A 20,286-nucleotide genomic window follows, 5' to 3' on the forward strand; every position below is an offset into this window, starting at 1 on the left:
GAAGCAAGAGAAACAATTCCAGATGATCCATTTCTCGTATAGTTATCAAGAAAGCTCTCATTTAATTATGCATTGTATATTTTATTCTTTGTTTTTAGTAAACGCGTAACATCATGTAACTTCCTAATTAGTCAAAACTGAAGTAATTTGGGTAGAATATCTTAAAACCGAACCACTCTTTCAGCCATTTTGTTATCTAAAAAAAACTTAAAAAAGCTTTAAAAGAAAAATAAATTCAACTTAAAAATTTCACCAAAAGGAAGAAAAACTGATACTGTTTCATTAAAAAAAAGTTTAGTTGAAGTTGGTGTCAAATTAAAAATAACAATCGAGTTACTAATTATAAGTTACTTAATTTGGTACCGACTTCGTAAATAAAAATATTAAAAAGAATTGAAAAAAATTATTGTATGTTTTTAAAGCTATATTATTTTACATTTTTATTCTATATTTTATTTTACATTTTCTGTTTACATGCCTGTTTACATGCCTACTCTGCAGAAATATATGCTTACATAAAAAAAAAATTAGTTGCAAGGAGTGTAAAGGCAAGAAACATACATTTTAATAAAAATTAGTAAAATTATACATTGAAAGGATTTGAGAACCATTAACAAGGATGACCTCTCTACTAACACAAAGTTTTTACCTACAATCCATGAATTTGTACAACTTTTATTTTAAGCCTTCCAGCCAATTTTTTAAATTTTACCTTGAAAATACTTTGAATATCAGAATTAGATTAGGATACACATCTTTATACTGTAGCAATCTGATACTAGCAGTGATGACAGCAAAATAATAAAAAAAATCTCTTCAAATTATCTCTTTTTGAAATTATTTAATTTTTTGTTAGAAAGATCTTTTCTTTGGGTATCTAGAAAAACACTCAAAATTATAAACCAAGGGATTAGAAAATAATAAATCATTACAAAATGGATTTATTTATAAATAATAAGGTTGAATATAACTAACAACAGCATTGAAATGTAATTACAAAAACAAATCTTTTTTCATTTCAATCTTTTAGATGTGGTGCAAGAAGATGTAATGTTAATAAGAGGGAAAAAATTAAACAAATTTCTTCTACTCATATCTATTATTAATGGAAATTTATTAATAATTTTATCATTAATTAAGAATTTTTACCATACTATTTTAATTGTACATTAATATAGTAAACAATAAAATGGGAGATTAATTGAGAACTTCTTTCTCCACCAAAATTAAAAAAATTTTTTGGTGGAAGTACAGCAAAGAGAGGGTTGTTGTAATGGTAGCTGCCAACATGGCTGGTACTGAGAAGCTCAAACTTCTCTAGTAATTGGAAAGTCTCAGTGACCTCATTATTTTAAATCATTAGAGACAGATTATGATTACAACAGAAAAGTTTGGATGACAACTGAAATTTATACAAAATGGTTAACAAAACTTGATGATGAGGTGTAAAAACAAAAATGTAAAATTCTTTTACTTACTGATAATTACCTGGCCCACCTCTCCCATGTAAATGTAAACATGAAATCTGCAATTGTTACTTACTTTCCACCAGATATGAGTTCAAAACTGCAACTGATGGACCAGGGTATAATTAAAAATTTTAAAGATTACTTTAGAAAACGAGTTCTAATGAAGTTTTTAAGAGCTATAGATGAAAATGTTCCTGTTAAAAATTTAATAACTTTAAAAGAATGTATTGCTGAAATATCTAGAGCATCTCATGATGTAACCTCCAAAACAATCTCAAAATGTTTTAAAGATGCCGGGTTAAGTAAGAACGAGACAGTAATGGTCACCAATAACAATAATTTTACAACTGAAGATGTAAATGAATTCAAAATTCCAGAATTTCTTACCGATAACTGGGGCAAATTTCTTACCGATAACTTGGGCATCAGTCATAGTTGCAAAAAAACCTTTTTATTAAAGAGATATTTTATTAAAAAAAGATAGACAATTACAGTGCAGTATTTAAATATAGAACTTATAATTTAGTTTTTACATAAAATACATATTTTTTTGAAAATTTCTTTATCTAAATAAAATTACAGTACTACAATATTATTACTGTAATATTCTATTTTAGAAAGTTTCCATTTAATCAAATTTTTCATGGGTCCTGTGATCGTTACACACAAGTTTGACTGTATATACATTAGACTTCTAGTTTTTGAACTTTTCCTAATTTTGATTAATTTTAGCTGACTGTAAATCTTTCAGTTTCATTTGAGAAGCACAAGGTTGCTGAACAAGCAAACTTTGAGGTAAAATCAAAGTAGATGATTATATAAATTCACTGAACCAGGGTTATCATATTTTGCAATTTTTGCACCATGTGAGGTTAGTATTACACATGAGAAGAGGTTGTGTTGTACATATAAACCTTTGCTAACATGAACAGTGCAAATGGCTGCCATTTCACTTCCTTTTTTTGATATAATACTCAGTAGAATGACTTTGTTAACTGATGCTTAAAATTTTTTTGGAGTGCTCCATTGCACATTGATTTTTATGCATGATGTATATTATGCATAAAAATCAGTTTTTCAATTTTGAAGAACTTTATTTTCTCAGTGATTCCTGGTGTTCTAACAAAAAAGAGTTTTACTGCTTAGATATCTATAGACTCTTATAGATATCTAAGTCTGGAGATAACTTTAATTTCTTTATTTATTGAAGCCCATATTATTTTGCTGTAGCTTGCTACTAAAGAATTAAAGTTCAAGCTATTTTTGCACAATTGATCATTTTTACACACACGCGCACACACACACACACACACACACACACACACACACACACATATATATATATATAACACACTCACCCAATCACACACAAACACACCCACAGCTGATTAAAATCTTATCCTTTACTTTAAACATCAGATAAGTAAAATATCTGCCTCACATTTGAAATGAATAAACATTTTTCAACTACTTAAATCCTTACACAGAACTCTAATAATACCAGTAACTGAAACATAATAAAAATAAGAGGAAACAAGAAGTAGTTAGAAAATAATGTAAGAGGAAACAAGAGAGAGTCGTTGGAAAATAAAAGGGTAGTTGGAAATTGGATAAGGGTGTAAAGAAATGTTTTATTATAATAAAGAATAATATGAATGAATAAAAATATTTATGTTCCAACTATTATAAAAACAACTTGGAATGGGTTTAAAAAGAGTAACTGATTCTGGAATAATTAATAGACTTTTTAGACAGATTTCGTGGATATATACTATACCGAAAATTACCATAAACAAGAAGGGTTCTTCTTTAAGTTGTTAACAGATTATTTTTGCGACAACATAATAATTTTAAACCCTTTAAATGAGAAAGATGGAAAATTTATTAAAACACACCAATGGTTAAACAAGAAATCTGTGGATCTTGTAACACTTATTTACGTGGGCAATTTTCCAAGTACAAGTTAGGAGGACGTGAGGTTAAAGCTAAAAAAACCTTAAATTTATTGTAACGAAGAACTTATAAAATTATAACAGATTTTAAGAGAAGAAGACTTTTTTTTTAATTTTAAGAGATGGAAGAACCACATTTACGGGCGCCTAGGCAGTGTCGGGCTAGCTAATAGGTTCCGGCACTCTAACAGGTTCCGAACTGGGTGCTGTTTTTAACGGATACAAAGACGAATTTATAATAATTAATTACAAAGTGAAACTTGAAGACGTTAAAATAGAATAGCTTTTAGAAGAATTACACGGAATTTTAGATAAAATTAAAAGAGACAATTATTTTCTTTTGGATTTGGATGTTACCAGGATTTTATAAAGAAATCTAATAAAAGAGAAATAGAAACATATTAAGAGAAAATTACAATTTTCTACAGCTGGGGATGACTTGGATAATAACATCACAAAAATAATTGTTGAACATTATAAGACTAAATTCCTTAACATAGCTTAATTCTAATGCAATTACTAAAATTTATAACAAGTTGGTTTGTCACTTAACTTCTGCTGGAGTAGAAATCAAATTGTAAATGTCTTACATTGTCCCGATAAATGATTACGAGAAAATTTAGAAAAAAGGAAAAATCCAAAAAAACATGAAATAACACGCTTGGAAGCTCTAATTTATAATTACAACAAAGATTTCAAAGTAGAATATTGCTGTACAGTCAAAGATACTTTAAAGGATTGTAGATGTTTTAAGAAACGATCTAGAATACTTTAAAGATGCTCCGTTTAATTCTGTACCTCTTGCAGAAAAGTGGAAAAACATTTGCAATTTTTTAGCAAGCAGCTGTTGCATTATTTATATATTGTTACATTTTAAATTAAGCCCACTGATTTACTAGAAAAGAAACTAGAATTTGTGTACAGAGTTTACATTTAATCCGGCAAAACTTATTTTTCTAAACCTACTAGTTTGTTAGCATCTATATCAGAAGATGTAGATTTGGCAGAAAGAGGTTTAATAAATACAGAAAAAAGCATGCCGTTTGTAAACAGAAATAGAAGAAACATTAAGAGCCATTAAGTATTTACAACGAGAAAGAAATGACTCCATTTTTAGAACCAAAAGTATCTTGTTTAAAGAAAAGAAAACAAGAAGAGGAGGAATGAGAATTGTATTAAGAAAAAAGGAATACGACAGTAAAACAATAGTATCTTTATAAAAAGCTAAAGAAGCTTTAAAGAGAAGACAAAAAAACGTTTAATAATTGTTAAAGAGATTAAATCACATTTCCAAACGTAATAGAAGGAAATAATTTTACATTCCAAATTCGATTATTTTTGTTTTTGACGATTAAAAAAACAAACGAAAAAACAAGTTTATACGTGTATGTTAGTGTTTTAGTAAAAATAGAAGGAGACACGATTTTAAGTTTGTTATCTTAAAGGAATTTTAAAGTAAAAATTTATAGAATTTTCTAAACAAACTAAAATTTTAAAACAAAAAGGTTTCTTTAAAGTTACATACATTGTTACAATCTAATTTAGAGTTGCAAATTTTTTTTAGGTTAAAGAAACACTTTTTTTTAAATAGAAACTTAAGGCAATGTAAACTATAAAGGTGGTGAGTTCCCATGTATATTGTGCACAAATAAATTGGAAGTATTCAATGATCCAAAGAAAGTGCAATCAAGAATTCGAAAATTCGCAAGAGGAAATATAAGAGTACTTATGCAGGGAGTTGTAAATACAGCTTATCCTATTAAAAATTGTAGTCACATAGAATCTTTAGAAGGAAAACATTTTTTATGACTTCTATTAAATGAGTTGACAACACACGTAAAATAAGAAGGATGTTCAAAATAGAAAATTTAATTAATTTATTTATTTCTAATTACTGGTTCGAAAAAGAAATGGCAAAAAGAAGAGATTCTGTAAACTTAAAATTTAAATTCCATATAAAAATACACAAATTTAAAACACCAAAAATAAAGAAAAAAAAATTAATAATATTGGAACAGTAAGAAATATTTTTTTTTGTAAATCAATTCGATATTTAATTGAATTTTAACTTTTTCTTAAGATTATTTTTCTTCTATTGGCAACAATTCGCAATTTGTAGCTAAATCGTCCCAAAATTGATAATCTCTTTAGAAGTATTATTCCATAATGTCTAGGTGTTGTTACATCCTAAAAATCTTTTTTGAGTTTGTCAACCAGCTAATGCCTTTCTTTTTCTACACGCATACAACTTTGTTTTTTTATTCTATTAAGTATTTTATACCATCTTTTTTCTTATAAGTATTGCACTTTTTTAAACCCATTTTTAAGTTTTTACAATACGATTGTATCTTTTAATATTTTTGTTTTTATCACGGCCATCAATTTTTTTATACTTGGGTTTTAAGAAAATTCTTGTTTAAAAATAATTAACATTAGACATACGATTACGATTATTTTAAAACGTCAGACGTTCTTGTTAAACGTTCATTAAATGTTCGTTAGACGTTAGCATATGGTTTGCTCAGATTTTTTCTTTAAAAATAGATATCCACAGTTGTAAACGCAAAGTGTGATCGTGATTACTTTTGTTTCAGCCAAAGAGTAGCTGAATTGTTGCATCGGGAGTAGGTTCACAAACTGTTCTCATCTATCCTTTTCCAACATTTTTTTTTTGTATAATAAAAGAGACATGAATTTGGTAAAAGATATTAACGTTACCAATAACTTTATCGTGTTAGTTTGCGGAATTAAAAACAACACAGAAATTGTTTTACAGATCGGTAGTGAACGAATTGTTTTGGATGTTGATCTGTGGACTGAAGTTTATAAAATAATTAGTACTATTAACACAGAATACACTGATAAACATAATTTTTGTTCCTAACATGCGAAACATGATTTTAATCTTTTTTTTGATGCTGAAAACGAATAATAACTCAGAATCTTTCTATCACCCACCACTATTTTTGAAAACTTTTTAAATTTCAATTAAAGGATTTTTTTTCATTTTTCAACGTATAGTTAGCATTTAAGCTTCTATATTGTATGTTGTTAACTCATTTTCTATTTTTTAACTTTGTTATCATAATTTGTAAGCTATAAATAAACAATACAAGACAAAGAATTAAATCTTACCGTAGTCACATATTATGATATCAAACCTAATACTGAAAAGCGAGTCTTCACGGACAAGATTAATGATGTCTGTGCAGGTCAAAACATGTAATTGAAAACACAGCTGTGTTGTTTATAGTAAGCACTGGATTTAGGAATGAATTAATTTTGTTCAGTCTTATTGCAGTTTTAAGTTTGTTAACAGTGCAGTGTCATAATGCCTCGAAATTGTGTAAATGATGTAGATGCCTTTTGTTATGTATGTACTGAGTTTACCGTGAAATCAAATAGGAAAACATTACCTTTATTTAAAAGAGCATATCATTTGTACTTTCAGTGTAAAATTGGTGATCAGGATAAGACGTGGGCTCCTCATATAGTAAGCACTAATTGTTCTGAATATTTAAGAGGTTGGCTGAAAGGTACCCCGAAGGCTTTCTTTGCCATTTGGTGTACATATGGTTTGGCGTGAACCAAAGGATCATGTAACAGATTGTTGCTTTTGTTTGATTGTTGTTTTTATTTAAATGTGACTGAAATTTCTGAAATATCTAAACATACTGTAAAATATCCTTCATTGCAATCTGCAATCAGACCTGTACCTCACAGTGAAATTATTCCAATTCCTGAGTCACCTGTGAATGTATGTTTCGAAAGCAGCGATGAAGAATCAGGCAGTACTGAAAAAGACAACAATGATTTTGATTTTGAATTATCTTCCAAAAAGCCACATCTTATATCACAAGGTGAATTAAATGACTTGATTACGGATTTAAATCTATCAAAAAATCAAGCTGAACTGTGAGGATCAAGACTGCAAGGTTGGAATTTACTTCAAATAATACAAAAATTTCGGGCTTTCGAAGCCGATAAAATGAACTTTCTCAGTACTTTATTGATGAAAATAATTTGGTTTATTGCACAAGTATTGATGAGTTTATGTTGCATTTAGTACAAGTTCATAAACCTGAGGACTGGCGCCTTTTCATAGATTCTTCCAAGTAGTTTAAAAGTGGTTTTATTACACAACGGTAACAAATATCCTTCGATACCAATCGCTTATGGTATTAATTTGAAAGAGACATACAATGTGTTGAAAGATGTTCTTGAAAAAAAAATTATAAAAAACATAGCTGGAACATATTTGGTGATTTGAAAGTTATAGCTATTTTATTAGGCGTGCAGTTAGGCTATACTAAGTACATGTGTTTTCTTTGCGAATGGGGCAGCCGAGCTAGGGATAAACATTATGTTACCAAAGAGTGGAAGAAACGAGATAACTTAACTCCAAATGGGAAAAATATTATTCATGAGCCCTTAGTTGAACCCAAAAAAAAATATTTTTGCCTCCTCTCCATATCAAGCTAGGACTTACGAAAAATTTTGTAAAAGCAATGAAGAAGGATAGTGTCGGATTTTCGTACATCAGGCAGAAATTTCCGAATGTAAGTGAAGGAATATTTATTCTTCCTCAAATAAGAAAGCTGATCAAAGATGATGGATTTAACTCAGTGTTAAATAAAGTAGAAAGTGAAGCTTGGACTTCATTTAAAGAAATTTGCAAAAATTTTCTCGGCAAACAAAAATCCAACAATTATCACGATATTGTTAATCAACTTCTTACTTCATACACATGAGTGTAATATGTCTTTGAAAATACATTCCCTACACTCACATCAGGATTTTTCCCCTGATAACATCGGAGACATAAGTAAAGGACACAGTGAATGTTTCCACCAAGACATTTCGGTGACGGAAAGCCGCTATAAAGGGAAATGGAATACTAAAATGCTAGACGGTTTAAGTATCAATAAAATTATGTTTAAATAAAGGATAAGGTTTTAGTGGGCTGCGGTTCATTAAAACCACAGTGGAAATCTTAGTAGAATTCAAAATCAAAACTATTTTGAGAGAAAAACCAGTGAAAATGTGAAAATTATGTTAAGAGAAAGCTAAGTGGGTACAATTTTAAGAGATCATGTGGAAATAATTTTTAACTTTAAACTCTCTTGTCGCTCCAAATCATCAGCCAAATCAATCAGTCATGAGAGAGTTATATATAACTCTCTCATTCTTTCTCTCTCTCTCTCTCTCACACACACATACACACACAAAATAAAAGTAGTAAGATTGTTTTTAATAAAATATTTCTTTACTTACTATGTGGTGGTGTAAGTGAAAGAGCAGAAATTGATGCCAGATGAGGAAATGAATTCTCTAAAGTTGCTTCCTGAAAACAAATATATACATTATTTTAACTTCAGTTGGAAGAATCACATGAAAATCGACAAAAAAGACATTTCATTAAAGTGAATGAAATAATGACCTTTTTAGTATTATTAGTTCTAAACAAATATTTCATTTTTCCATCTCGAATTAGAGATTTTATTGATAAAATGATTTTTTAGTCCACCAGAAATAAATGTTTCATGATAAAAGTTTGCGGATGTAGAAGAGTATTATTATTATTATTAATATATATTCTTTTGTTTTTCAGTTTTAGGGGCATCGACTACTTCGGTCAGTAGTCCCTTTCCACGTCAATAAAAAAAAAAAAAATCCTTTTCACCCCGATAAAAACTCTAGCGAAGTACTCAGAAGTCTAGATTTTTCAAAACATACCATAAAATAAATAGACTTTTCAAAGGTCATTAAAAACCCAAAGAAAACACAACATGACAATGGTATAAAGGACATTTGCCACTTAAACTAACACATTAGAAACACTTCAAACACGTTAAAAACTGTAAAAACACACAAACCATTTATATTGAAATATTGGCATAAAAACATCAAAAAAAAACTTAGTCAATAAATTCATCAAAAATTACTTTAAAACTAACTTCTAGTCAAAATACTTTAAAAGTAAGTTCCATCGCCTAGGCTTATCCTTAGACTATCCTTTCTTGTTTCTTTTTACCATCTTCCTGAAGGCTTCGATGTCGAATTCGAAAGATTCTGATGCCTCGGAGATGGTTATTTCCGATCCTCCAAAATGAATTACAGAGGATGTTTTGCTGCCGGCATCAGATGATACGGCGCAGATGGTGCGGTCATCAGTGCGTCGGTGTCGAGGCTCGATGCACTTCCCGCTAATGCGTGTGGGGCGGCTGAAGTGCTCGCCCTCTCACTTAAAGGCCTCCGAGCTTTCAGAGGCGTCACACTGATCCTGCTGGGTTCCCCCCAGTCAGCCACCTCCCACAAATTTAACCCGGGCCGCAGAGTCAGGTAATGCCTGACATCCCAGGGCTCGCACGTAGCAGTAAGGGCTCCAATACCCTTGCCCATGGGACAATCCCTGCCAAAGGCCGAAATCTTTGACTCAAACTGGGCGGCGCAAGACTTCGTCAGAGCAAGCTCACAGCAGTCCATCCTCAACCCGGCTCCACAACCGGGAAGTGGGATGAGCACTCCTCATCTGCACTCGCCCAGCATCGGTAAACAGGTCACGGTCATGCCTCTCGCCATCGCTGCAAACAGCGAAGTCGAAAAGCACAACCGCAACCAGCTCGGACGGCTCGGGACTGCCAATATCGTACTTTACAGTGGAACTCTTGAGTAAAACCATTGCTCCGTTAGCCGACATAAGCGATGAGTACCAAAGTATTTCGTTGCCCACCCTCGACATGTGTGTAGATATTACTGCACGGACGTGGGGTTGAATTTTGTTCGGGGATTATAATTATTATTATTATTTTTTTTTTTGAGAATACGGGCGTCAACTGCTTGGGTCATTTTGCTTTATGAGAATGGAAATTTTTTGCATATGAAAAGTGCCATTACTATTATTTCTATGATAAGATATGATCTATTGATTCATGCTTCCAATGCCCATTATAATTTACCTGTTACGTGTACTGCTGATAAAAATCCGAAAATTCTGATTTTGGCTGAGTGAAATGGATGATTTTTAAATAGCAGTTTGATAAGAACAAACAGTGGGTGTTGAAATTGTCCCCAAAATTTTGGGGAAATCTCAAAATTGTTAGGACTTGTGATGCAATTATTAAAATAGGATGAACTAGTTAGTTATATATCCCTGGATTTTTTGACAAACGTTTTTGATGTTAATATACTGAGAATCGTCTAATCAACAATAGATGTAAATAATTATTTGATCCAGATCTCCTCCTTGTTTGTTTTGAAACAGATGCCTTACTAAATCAACATATTTTACAAGGAGTGTCCTATGTTTGATTCGACAAGGGTTAGTTCATTTAATTCATCTGATTAATTGATGATTCATCTGAGTTGTTTAATTGTTTCAGCGTAAATTATTTTATTCATATTAAAATTAATTTATCAATAGAAAAAACAACATTGTTTTTAGTAGTTTAGCTTTTTGCTCAAGCAATTAAAGTTCTGCTTAGTTATAATTGATGAATTGACTATACAAAAAACTGATAAATCATGCATAACTTCATTGGATAGTTACTGAATTAAATCAGGTATTTAAATGATTATTTAGAAAAGCATTTGTCATCAATCCTCATTACTACTTATTTCCTCATTTCTACCTCTCAGAGTCGCCTATCAGGATTAAAAATTGACTTCAACATTGTTGTACAAATTTGTAACAGAAAATCCTTTATAGATGTAGGAACACTTTTTTGTACAATAAGTAAGTCATTAAATACCCCCTGGTTAATTAATGATAGTATGACAGAAACTTAAAAATTCTGATAAAAAGTTGCTACACCATAACGCAGATAAGAAATAAAGCTGTCAAGCTATCATTTCATGTAAAACAACTCAGAATCATGGGGTTCTTCAGAGATTAATTATTTATTTATAATAGAGACTTGGCTTTCATGAGAAAATTCTGTATTCATGCCTTACATCTTTTTCCCAGTTTTGTAGAATTTCATGGTGGTATATCAATTTATTTAAGGGAAATCTTTGATCAGAATTATACCAATATTGAAGTCTTTAAAATAGATTTTGAAGTAAATCCTGAAGAGATTGATGAGTAATCCTAAGTTATTTTATATATGTTCACCTTATGTATGGAAGGAACCTACTGTTTGGATCACCTTCCATACAGCAGGTTTCATTCTTGCCTGATGAACTTGAAGGATTTACTTTTTATTTCTTGTTTTTGTGAAATCCTGGCTTTAGTTCATATTTTATAGATTTTCCTTCAATTAAAACATTTTCCTTAAACTACATAACACTGGACTTAGTAGGGTAATTTCTCAACCGGCTAAACTTCAGCTGAACTTTCAGCTTCCTGCTTAAATAATTGTTTTATTGACATTCTTCTGTTTTCATTATCTCTGAAGCTACTGATATGAACCAAGTTTCCAATAAAATCAAAGGTTTGTTATAAAATGGTTGTTCAACAGTGACTCAAGACATATATTTTTTGATTCTTTAATAAAGTTGATTGAGTTTCAGCGAATGGTTATATCTCAGTAAATAATAAAATTAATTTTTGTTTTTTTTAATTATGCTCGTAATAGTAATAAAAATTTACTATATGCTAGCATCAAATATCAAAATGAATGTAATTAAATGGTTTTGTCCCAGTTAAATTGCATAACTGCAAATGTATATTTCTTTTTTAATCAGTCTTAGGAGTTGGATATTTATTAAATTAGGAAATGTTAAAAAATGTATTCCGAGAGTTTGTTATGCAGAAAAATTTTTAAAACGTCTGTAAGTTATTAAATTAAAAGTTATTTGGTGTAAGAACTTAGAAGAAGTAAAAAATTCTAATGTATTTCCTATAAGAGCTAATAGTGAACTGTTATTAACAAGATACTTTTTTTTATGATGTGTCATGTTGAGTATTCAAATTCTAACTGCAGTTCATTTTATTGGCTTACTATTAACAATGTAACTGTTGTAGTTAAATAAAAAATGTCTTTGGGAGAAGTTGCAGTGTATGTAAAACATTTAAGGTAATTTTTTATCTTATTGGAAAAATATTTTTTTTTTATTTTATTCAAAAAACCTTATGTTATAAAATAAAATCATATATAAATGTACATATATACAAAATAGCTTAAAAAAAAGCATGTACATCAGAAGAGTCCTAAGAAGCAGTTGTAAATTATAAGTCATTATATTTGTTTTCAGTGTTTAAAAGCAAATACCTTCCAATCAGTTTGATTAAACTTAATATGTCAAATACTAATGAATTTCATTCTAACATAAATTATTTTCATACACTTGGAAGACATAAAAATATTGAGACTGTTATGATTTGTAAAAGTTTTTGCCTTCAATTAGTGTAACTTTTTTTAAAAAAATTACTTTTTTATGGTTTTAAAGATGCAGTTTTTCAATGGTTGCCTTCAAATTTGAATAAACTCATTGTGTTAATTTTAAGTTTCTTCATATTTAAATGAAAAGTTATAAAGACTTTGTATTTTGAACTGTGTATTCCCTGGTATAGTAGTAAATAGTAAATTTATTCAAATGTAAAGAGTGCTTCAGATATAAAGACTACTTCCACATCTACTCTGGGATCCCTACTGTTTGTGTTCATAAACAAATATCCTAATAACATACCTGCTTTCAAGACAGAACTTTTTCAGATGATAATAATCTTTTAAGTACAACACCCAATGATAAAGTTTCAGATGATAAATAAGAACATGGATGATGTTGGTTACTATCTAACCAATTGTATTTATTGTAGCGACCAATGTCTAATAATTTACTTTTCAAAATACAGAAATACTTGAATCAATTTCTCTATAAATTTTCTGTTTAGTCTGTTCCTTTGTCTTTTGTAACAGTATCCACATTTTTAGATTATGAAATTAATGCTGAAGTGGTACAGGAACACAATATATTGCATATGCATGGTATTTCAGTTATTGGGGTGATGGATGTTTTCAATGATTCCTTTCTGTGTAATTTTTTGAGGGTTTTGCAATAATGATTTTAAAGTGGGAAAAAATTATTACGATTATTTCTAATAAATATTACAGTTACTCCCTCAATATAACTCTCACATACAGAGTTGTATTTCCTCTCAAATGTTGTTCTCAAATCAAATCATCTTCTCAAAAACTCAAAATTCTCATCAAATGTTCTCAAAATCAAATTTCTTATCAAAATGTTGCATTTCCTGAACACGTTACAGTTGGAGGTTGTTATGTAAAAAGGAAACAACCCACAAAAATAGAAAAATGAATATGACAGTTACATAAATCAGAAAAAAAGATGAATTTACATTTTCTAATACATAACCAAGCTACTTTCAAAATTATTACTACGTAAAAAAAAAATATTTGAACCATCTTTTAAAAAGTTATAAAAATAATAACTGAACAAACTTTTTCTTATGTGAATAAATAATTTTACAAATTAGACTCATGCAGTAGTTCCTTCTTGTGTAGTACAAGGAGTTGAATGTGATGGAACCATGTGGTTTGATTCTTTTTTGCAAACATGAAATATAGCTTTGGCATCTGTGCTGGAATCCATATTGTTTTCACTGTAGAAGTAACCTTTTTTAGTTATGTGTCTCTGCAGTTATAAAAAATGAGGAAATTTTGGTTAGATTAAATAAATTTGATAAAAGATTAAAGTAATTTTCAGTAAATGAAGTCATTCAACCAGTTATCTAATGAGCTGCCATTCTTGTTTATCTATTATTTGAATTCATTTTAACAGATTGTTTCTATCCATTTTACAAGAAATTTTTTTTTTCAGAATAAAATGCTAATGTGTTATAATAATTACTGTTATGTTTTAATATTTATACTGTTACTTATACTTATACTGTTATAGCTTTTCCACAATCCACCAATATGTGAAGAGGAAGGAGGAATGAATAACCTCCTTCAATCCTTCCAATTCAATGAAGGATTGGAAATTCCTTGAATTAAATAGCGTAAACAAATCATGAAGAGTATTACCTACAGCCTTGAAGTTTGTTCTATTATCAGATAGTTTTTGATTTGAGGACTTGTCGAGATATAACATTTTTAACATGGCAATGTAAGTTTCTGAAGTTAAATTGGTTACCAATTCCAAATGTTAGCTTTAATAACAATACATTGAAAAAAGCATATATAAGATCTAAAAGAACAATCAACAGTGCAGGAAGAGTAGGGTTAGGTGGAGTAACTCATGTAGATGGTAACTGACCCAGTTGTTGAGTTAGCCTTTTGCCACTGAAATAAAAGCATTTTAAACATTTCTGAATGATGAATTGTATAACAACCTTACCATTAATAATCAAAAACCTTTCAAGAAGAGAACTGTGAATTAATTGAATGCCGCCATGTAAAAGCATAAATGTTCTCTTTCAATTATTAATCTCATTATGTGTGGGTTAGCATGTACAATAAATTGGTGTTTCTAATCAAATGTCAGTTTGAAATTCTGAAGATGACCACATACAATAAGCATGCCTTTAAAATCTAAAAATGGATTAAGATAAAATAATTTACTTTGTTTTGAAAATTATCTTCCATATTGAATATCATTCATATTTGAACCAAAATAACTTAATTGTGATAATTGAATAAAAACCTTGAAAGTATCATTTAATTCTTAAATGGATAATGTATCAATGTATCTTTCAGACGATTTTGATTTAACATTTTAATCTGAAGCAATAGATAAAAGTATGAATTAATCTGGACAAAGATGGAAAGACTTCAGTGATATCTATGAATGAAATAGAAACAAACAAGAATTGAATCATTTTACATTCTTCAATATCACACTCAAGTAAAGGAATGGATTTATTTGAGAAAAGATTGTTATTTGATCAGAATGATGAATCTTATAAGAACCAAAGAGGACCATGCTACCACAAGTCAAAATTTTGAAGTCTCTTAGAACAACTACAAGATACAATATCTGCAAGATTATCAGATGAATTGATGTGATGTCATACAGCATTAGAGGTAGTTGTTGAATCTCTGATACTCTATTAGGAGCAAATACTTTCCATTTAAGACGATACACCATGAATACAGTGTAATGTGTTCATGGAGTCAGAGTATAAATGAATCTCATTAATTGTAGTATTTAAAGATACAATCACTTGGTGAGTCAAATATGCTAAAGGTATACAAGCACATAACTCAAGCCTTGATAGAGAAATCTGTTTCAGTGGTGCAACTCTAGACTTTGAACACAGCAGATGGAATGAGATCTTTTCATTAGGATAAATGATTCTGGGATAAATACAACTTCCATAAGCTATGAGTAATGCATTAGCAAATCCATGAATTTGAAAATAATTATAACTATTGTTTTGCTTAATTGATGTGCCAGTAATAATGTTACTAACTAAGCTGAATTGCCTGCAGAAAACTTGCCTTTGCAAAAGTAAATTATCAGATAAAATTTCACCCCCGATTACATTTAATTTGAAATAATTTCTGCATAAAATGTTTTTATGTTGCTAGCCTGATTAAGCCTAATAGGTCATAAATTCCAGCAATAATAGATTGAAGTTTCTTTCAGTAAACTAGTTAATTTTTTTTATTAAATTTGGTTATTAATTTATCTGAATGATTGTTCCATTGAATTCCTAATTTGCAAACATTTTCTTTTTGTATAGTGAGATATTGAAATTGTCATTTAATAAAATTATACTTGAAACATTACTAAACAATTTATGTAGTGGAAAACCATAATGCTTCAATAAATATGATACATCTAATTCTGATTTTTTTTAATATATATTTAGATTGTCACATCCTGAAATGAAATCATTAACATAAAAATCATTTAATGTAGCTTGATAAGCAGCAGGAAATTGATCCTTATTATCTTCAGCAATTTGAACAAGGTACATGATGGTCAAAAAGAACTAGCTGTACCATACGTTACAGTTGTTAATCCGTAATGTTTTACTTGTTGGTCAGGGGATTCCTACCATAAAATTCTTTGCAGATTGCTATCTTTGGGTATGACCAGAATTTGACTGTATATTTTTGTGATGTCAGCTGAAATAAAATAATTATAAATCCTAAATCTGAGGATTATTGAAAAAAGATTGGTTGGACAGTAGGACCACATATTCATTGAGTGATAAACCATTTATTGATTTAGCTGAATCATCAAATACAATTCGAAGTTTAGTTGTTAGGCTTGATTTTTTAAACACATCATGATGAGGTAATTAAAATATATTGAATCCAAAGTTAACAAATCATATGAATAGAGTTCAGACATATGGCCTAATTTTATGTAATCATGAATAAAATTATAATAATCAGTCTTAAGAGTAGGATTATGATTAACCTTGCTCTCTAGATTTAGAAATCTTTATTGGCATTGTCAATGTCAACGGAATTACAAAGTTTCATATTATCTTATTTACTTGGGAGTATGATAAAAAATCTTCCATGTTTGCTTCTATAAGTATTTCTTGATAAATAAGTTTCATAAATGACATTTTTTTTGTGCGTATCATCTATATGAGTTTTGAACTTCCCAAAAATTCCCAAAATTTTACTATGTGGGATGGGAGATTAAGATTGTCGTTTTGAATAAGGAATGCTGAAATTCGCTTATTAAATTGATTGTTGATGGGTGGATTTCCAGCAAGAATGTAGCGTAGCCTGGTATCCTGAATGACTAGATATTGAGTACTGTGTATGAATTTATTTGGTTTGATAAGATTAAGATAAAATTCAGCACCAAGAAGAATTTCAATTTTAGATGAAATGTTAAAGTTTGAATCAGCTCAAAAATCTTCAGGTAAATTAAAATGAGATATGTCAAAAGACTCTGATGGCAGATCATCATTTTATTTTGACAATACAGCAATTTGTAATTTGAAACTGAAATCTTCATAGCAGGAGTTCAACTTGAACTTGGCACTGTATTTGAATTGACAAGAAAAAAATTAATACCTGCAACTGGAACATTGTTCTTTATGAGATCAAGTCCTAATTTGGGATCAAATTTTGCTGTACAAAAATTTGCTTGACTACTGGAATCTAGAAATATTTTGTAATATTATTATTGCCATTTTTGCCTGAAGTTTTATATAAAGCAGTAGATAAGAGTATTTCTGCTTGTCTACAGCTTAAAGGCACAATTTACATTAGAATAATTCTTTGGATTTAGTTTTATGGATTGTTTTTTTATAGACTGATGTTTTTTGTTTATATTTTATACACATTTTTTATTGACAATCCTTAACAAAATGTCCAGGATGTAACCAGTTTAGGAAACATTTGCTTTTTATTCACTGATATTTCTAAAAATTTCTTTCATGTGTGTAAATAATGATTTGATTATGAAAAAATATGACAAAATAATGTAACAACATGATAGTAACTATCATGTTGCTATTCAACATGATAGTTGAATAGCTTATTTTTATGAGTCTTATGTAAATATCGATGCGAGTTGTTTTGATTATGTTTTGATATGGCATTGAACTTATGTGTTGTTAGTTGATGAATAAGGTGTAATGTTAAGGTTTGTTTTTAGCAGTCACATTCTCCAGTATAATTGTCTTTTAGTTTCATGAAAATTAACTAATTTCTGAAAATCAGGGGATTGCGTGATGGACAATCTTCTCCACAATTTTGCTGTTACATGGTCTAGCTTAGAAATTAAAATCTGTGTGATAATAATCTGAAACACATTAACTGGTAAATTTATGACTTTAAGTGAATCTATAGTAAAATTGATTACTTTAATAAAATGAAAAATATTAGACAAGGATTTCCTTTCCAGTGAGCTAATCTTAAGATTATTCTCAATGTGAGAAACAGCTACAAGTATTTTATTATCAAATCTAAGTATATCAACTAAATAATTCTAAGCTGTGATAGTTAAACTTTTAATGATTTCAATTGCCGTCCCTTTAAGTAAAGAATACAACTAATGTAATTTTTGAACATCAGACAGATCACTTCTTGAATGTACTAAATTACTAAACATGCTGAAATAATATTGCCATTCGGAATATTTCCATCAAACAGTGGTGGACTGATGAGAGGTAATTCAAGGATTGACTGGCGCTACACACATATTTTGACCTAAGTCGGAATTATCAGGATTAAATTATTATTAATTTTCATTCTAAATTGCTCAAATTATCTTTGAATCCTGTCATCTGATCATTTTCGTTAAAATCTTATTACTCAATTTGAGATTGAATACATCATATCTTTGAGCCAATTCCCTTAAATTTCTTAATTTAATTTTTAGAGAAGCTATCACAGATTTGTTTGTTAAAACTATTAATGCACGTTTGAATCCTTGAGATAGAAGATTTGCCAACAGTACATTTGACCTTTAAAGCAGCAAAGTTGATTCTAAGTCTTCTAAGCGATTTGGCACAAATGAATATCAATAACTTAATAAATAATATAAATTATGAATATAATTGCAAGAACAACAGTAAAAAAATCTATTAAGTAATTGGTTTCTTGAATAATTGCCTAATGAACAGTTATGTTATCTGAATAATACGACAATTGTAGAGATATACTTGAAGTTAATAAACGTAATAACACAACTTAATATAATCCAACACTTATACAAAGATCAACTAATACTTATTTAACATTTATCTAGCCAAAATAATTGACTCCTGCCAGGAAGTCCATTTTTTATGTACAAATCTTGCTATGCACCACTTAATTGCATGCTAATTACTGATTGCCAATTCTCTAAATGAATGTAGACAATTTAAAAGTTAAATAATATTTATTTTCATTTGAGTAACACTCTATAGTAAAAAAATCTATTAAGTAATTGGTTTCTTGAATAATTGCCTAATGAACAGTTATGTTATCTGAATAATACGACAATTGTAGAGATATACTTGAAGTTAATAAACGTAATAACACAACTTAATATAATCCAACACTTATACAAAGATCAACTAATACTTATTTAACATTTATCTAGCCAAAATAATTGACTCCTGCCAGGAAGTCCATTTTTTATGTACAAATCTTGCTATGCACCACTTAATTGCATGCTAATTACTGATTGCCAATTCTCTAAATGAATGTAGACAATTTAAAAGTTAAATAATATTTATTTTCATTTGAGTAACACGCATTTGAATAGATTGATTAAAGACCCTGTGCGTTGCACCTTTTCTTAAGATTAAATTAGAACAAAGAGTTGAACATTTTATCATTTAAATTTTTAATTGTAGAAATAGAGAATACTAAGTCATGACTAGTATGCTCTGCTGTTTTTAACAAATGTTATTAAACAATAAATATAAAATAATTCATTAATTGATAAAGAAGAAGACTGGGTCACAGGACTCTTGGAAAAATAAAGAAGTTAAACCAATATCATTTCTCTATAGAATATTTAAAAAAAAATCTATTTCAACAAGATTTGATTCTCTGGAATGACTCATGCGACAGGGAGAACCACAACATTAAGACTACATTTGTATCTAAACATTGCTCTTGAAGAACTTCCTAAAAGAACAATCAATACATTCTTTACCTGGAGATTTATTTTTACTGAATGATGGTGATTTTGAACAAATTGAAACACTATTAAAGAAGTAACAATGCATATTCATTCCAGGAAATTACAAAGTTACAGAAAAGTAGAAAAACATTTTTTTAATATGGTAAAAATGGAATGTGATAATGTTTTGGATACGCAACTTTTAGCTATCAGTTAGTAATTGAAAGATATGAACCAATTCTGATTTGATTTCAGTTGGTTATAAACCAGGGAAAATTTTGTTATAAAAAGAAAATCTTAATTTAATATTCATGATGCATCATATTAGTGGGGATGGAAAGGCTGAAATTGATAATAGCAAGAGAAGGATA

At 29.3% G+C, this 20,286-nt stretch overlaps 1 protein-coding gene across 1 annotated transcript in view; it reads right to left on the reverse strand.

Moving 5' to 3' along the window:
• lov (BTB/POZ domain-containing jim lovell protein) overlaps positions 1–20,286 on the reverse strand; it is a 230,493-nt gene that overhangs the window by 12,680 nt on the left and 197,527 nt on the right. Inside the window, exon 8 of the mRNA XM_075354833.1 lies at positions 8,696–8,765. Within this exon, the coding sequence (XP_075210948.1) occupies positions 8,696–8,765 (70 nt within the window). The remainder of the gene's footprint in view (positions 1–8,695; positions 8,766–20,286) is intronic.

The sequence above is a fragment of the Lycorma delicatula genome, chromosome 1, assembly GCF_047948215.1.
Source record: "Lycorma delicatula isolate Av1 chromosome 1, ASM4794821v1, whole genome shotgun sequence".
NCBI lineage: Eukaryota > Metazoa > Arthropoda > Insecta > Hemiptera > Fulgoridae > Lycorma > Lycorma delicatula.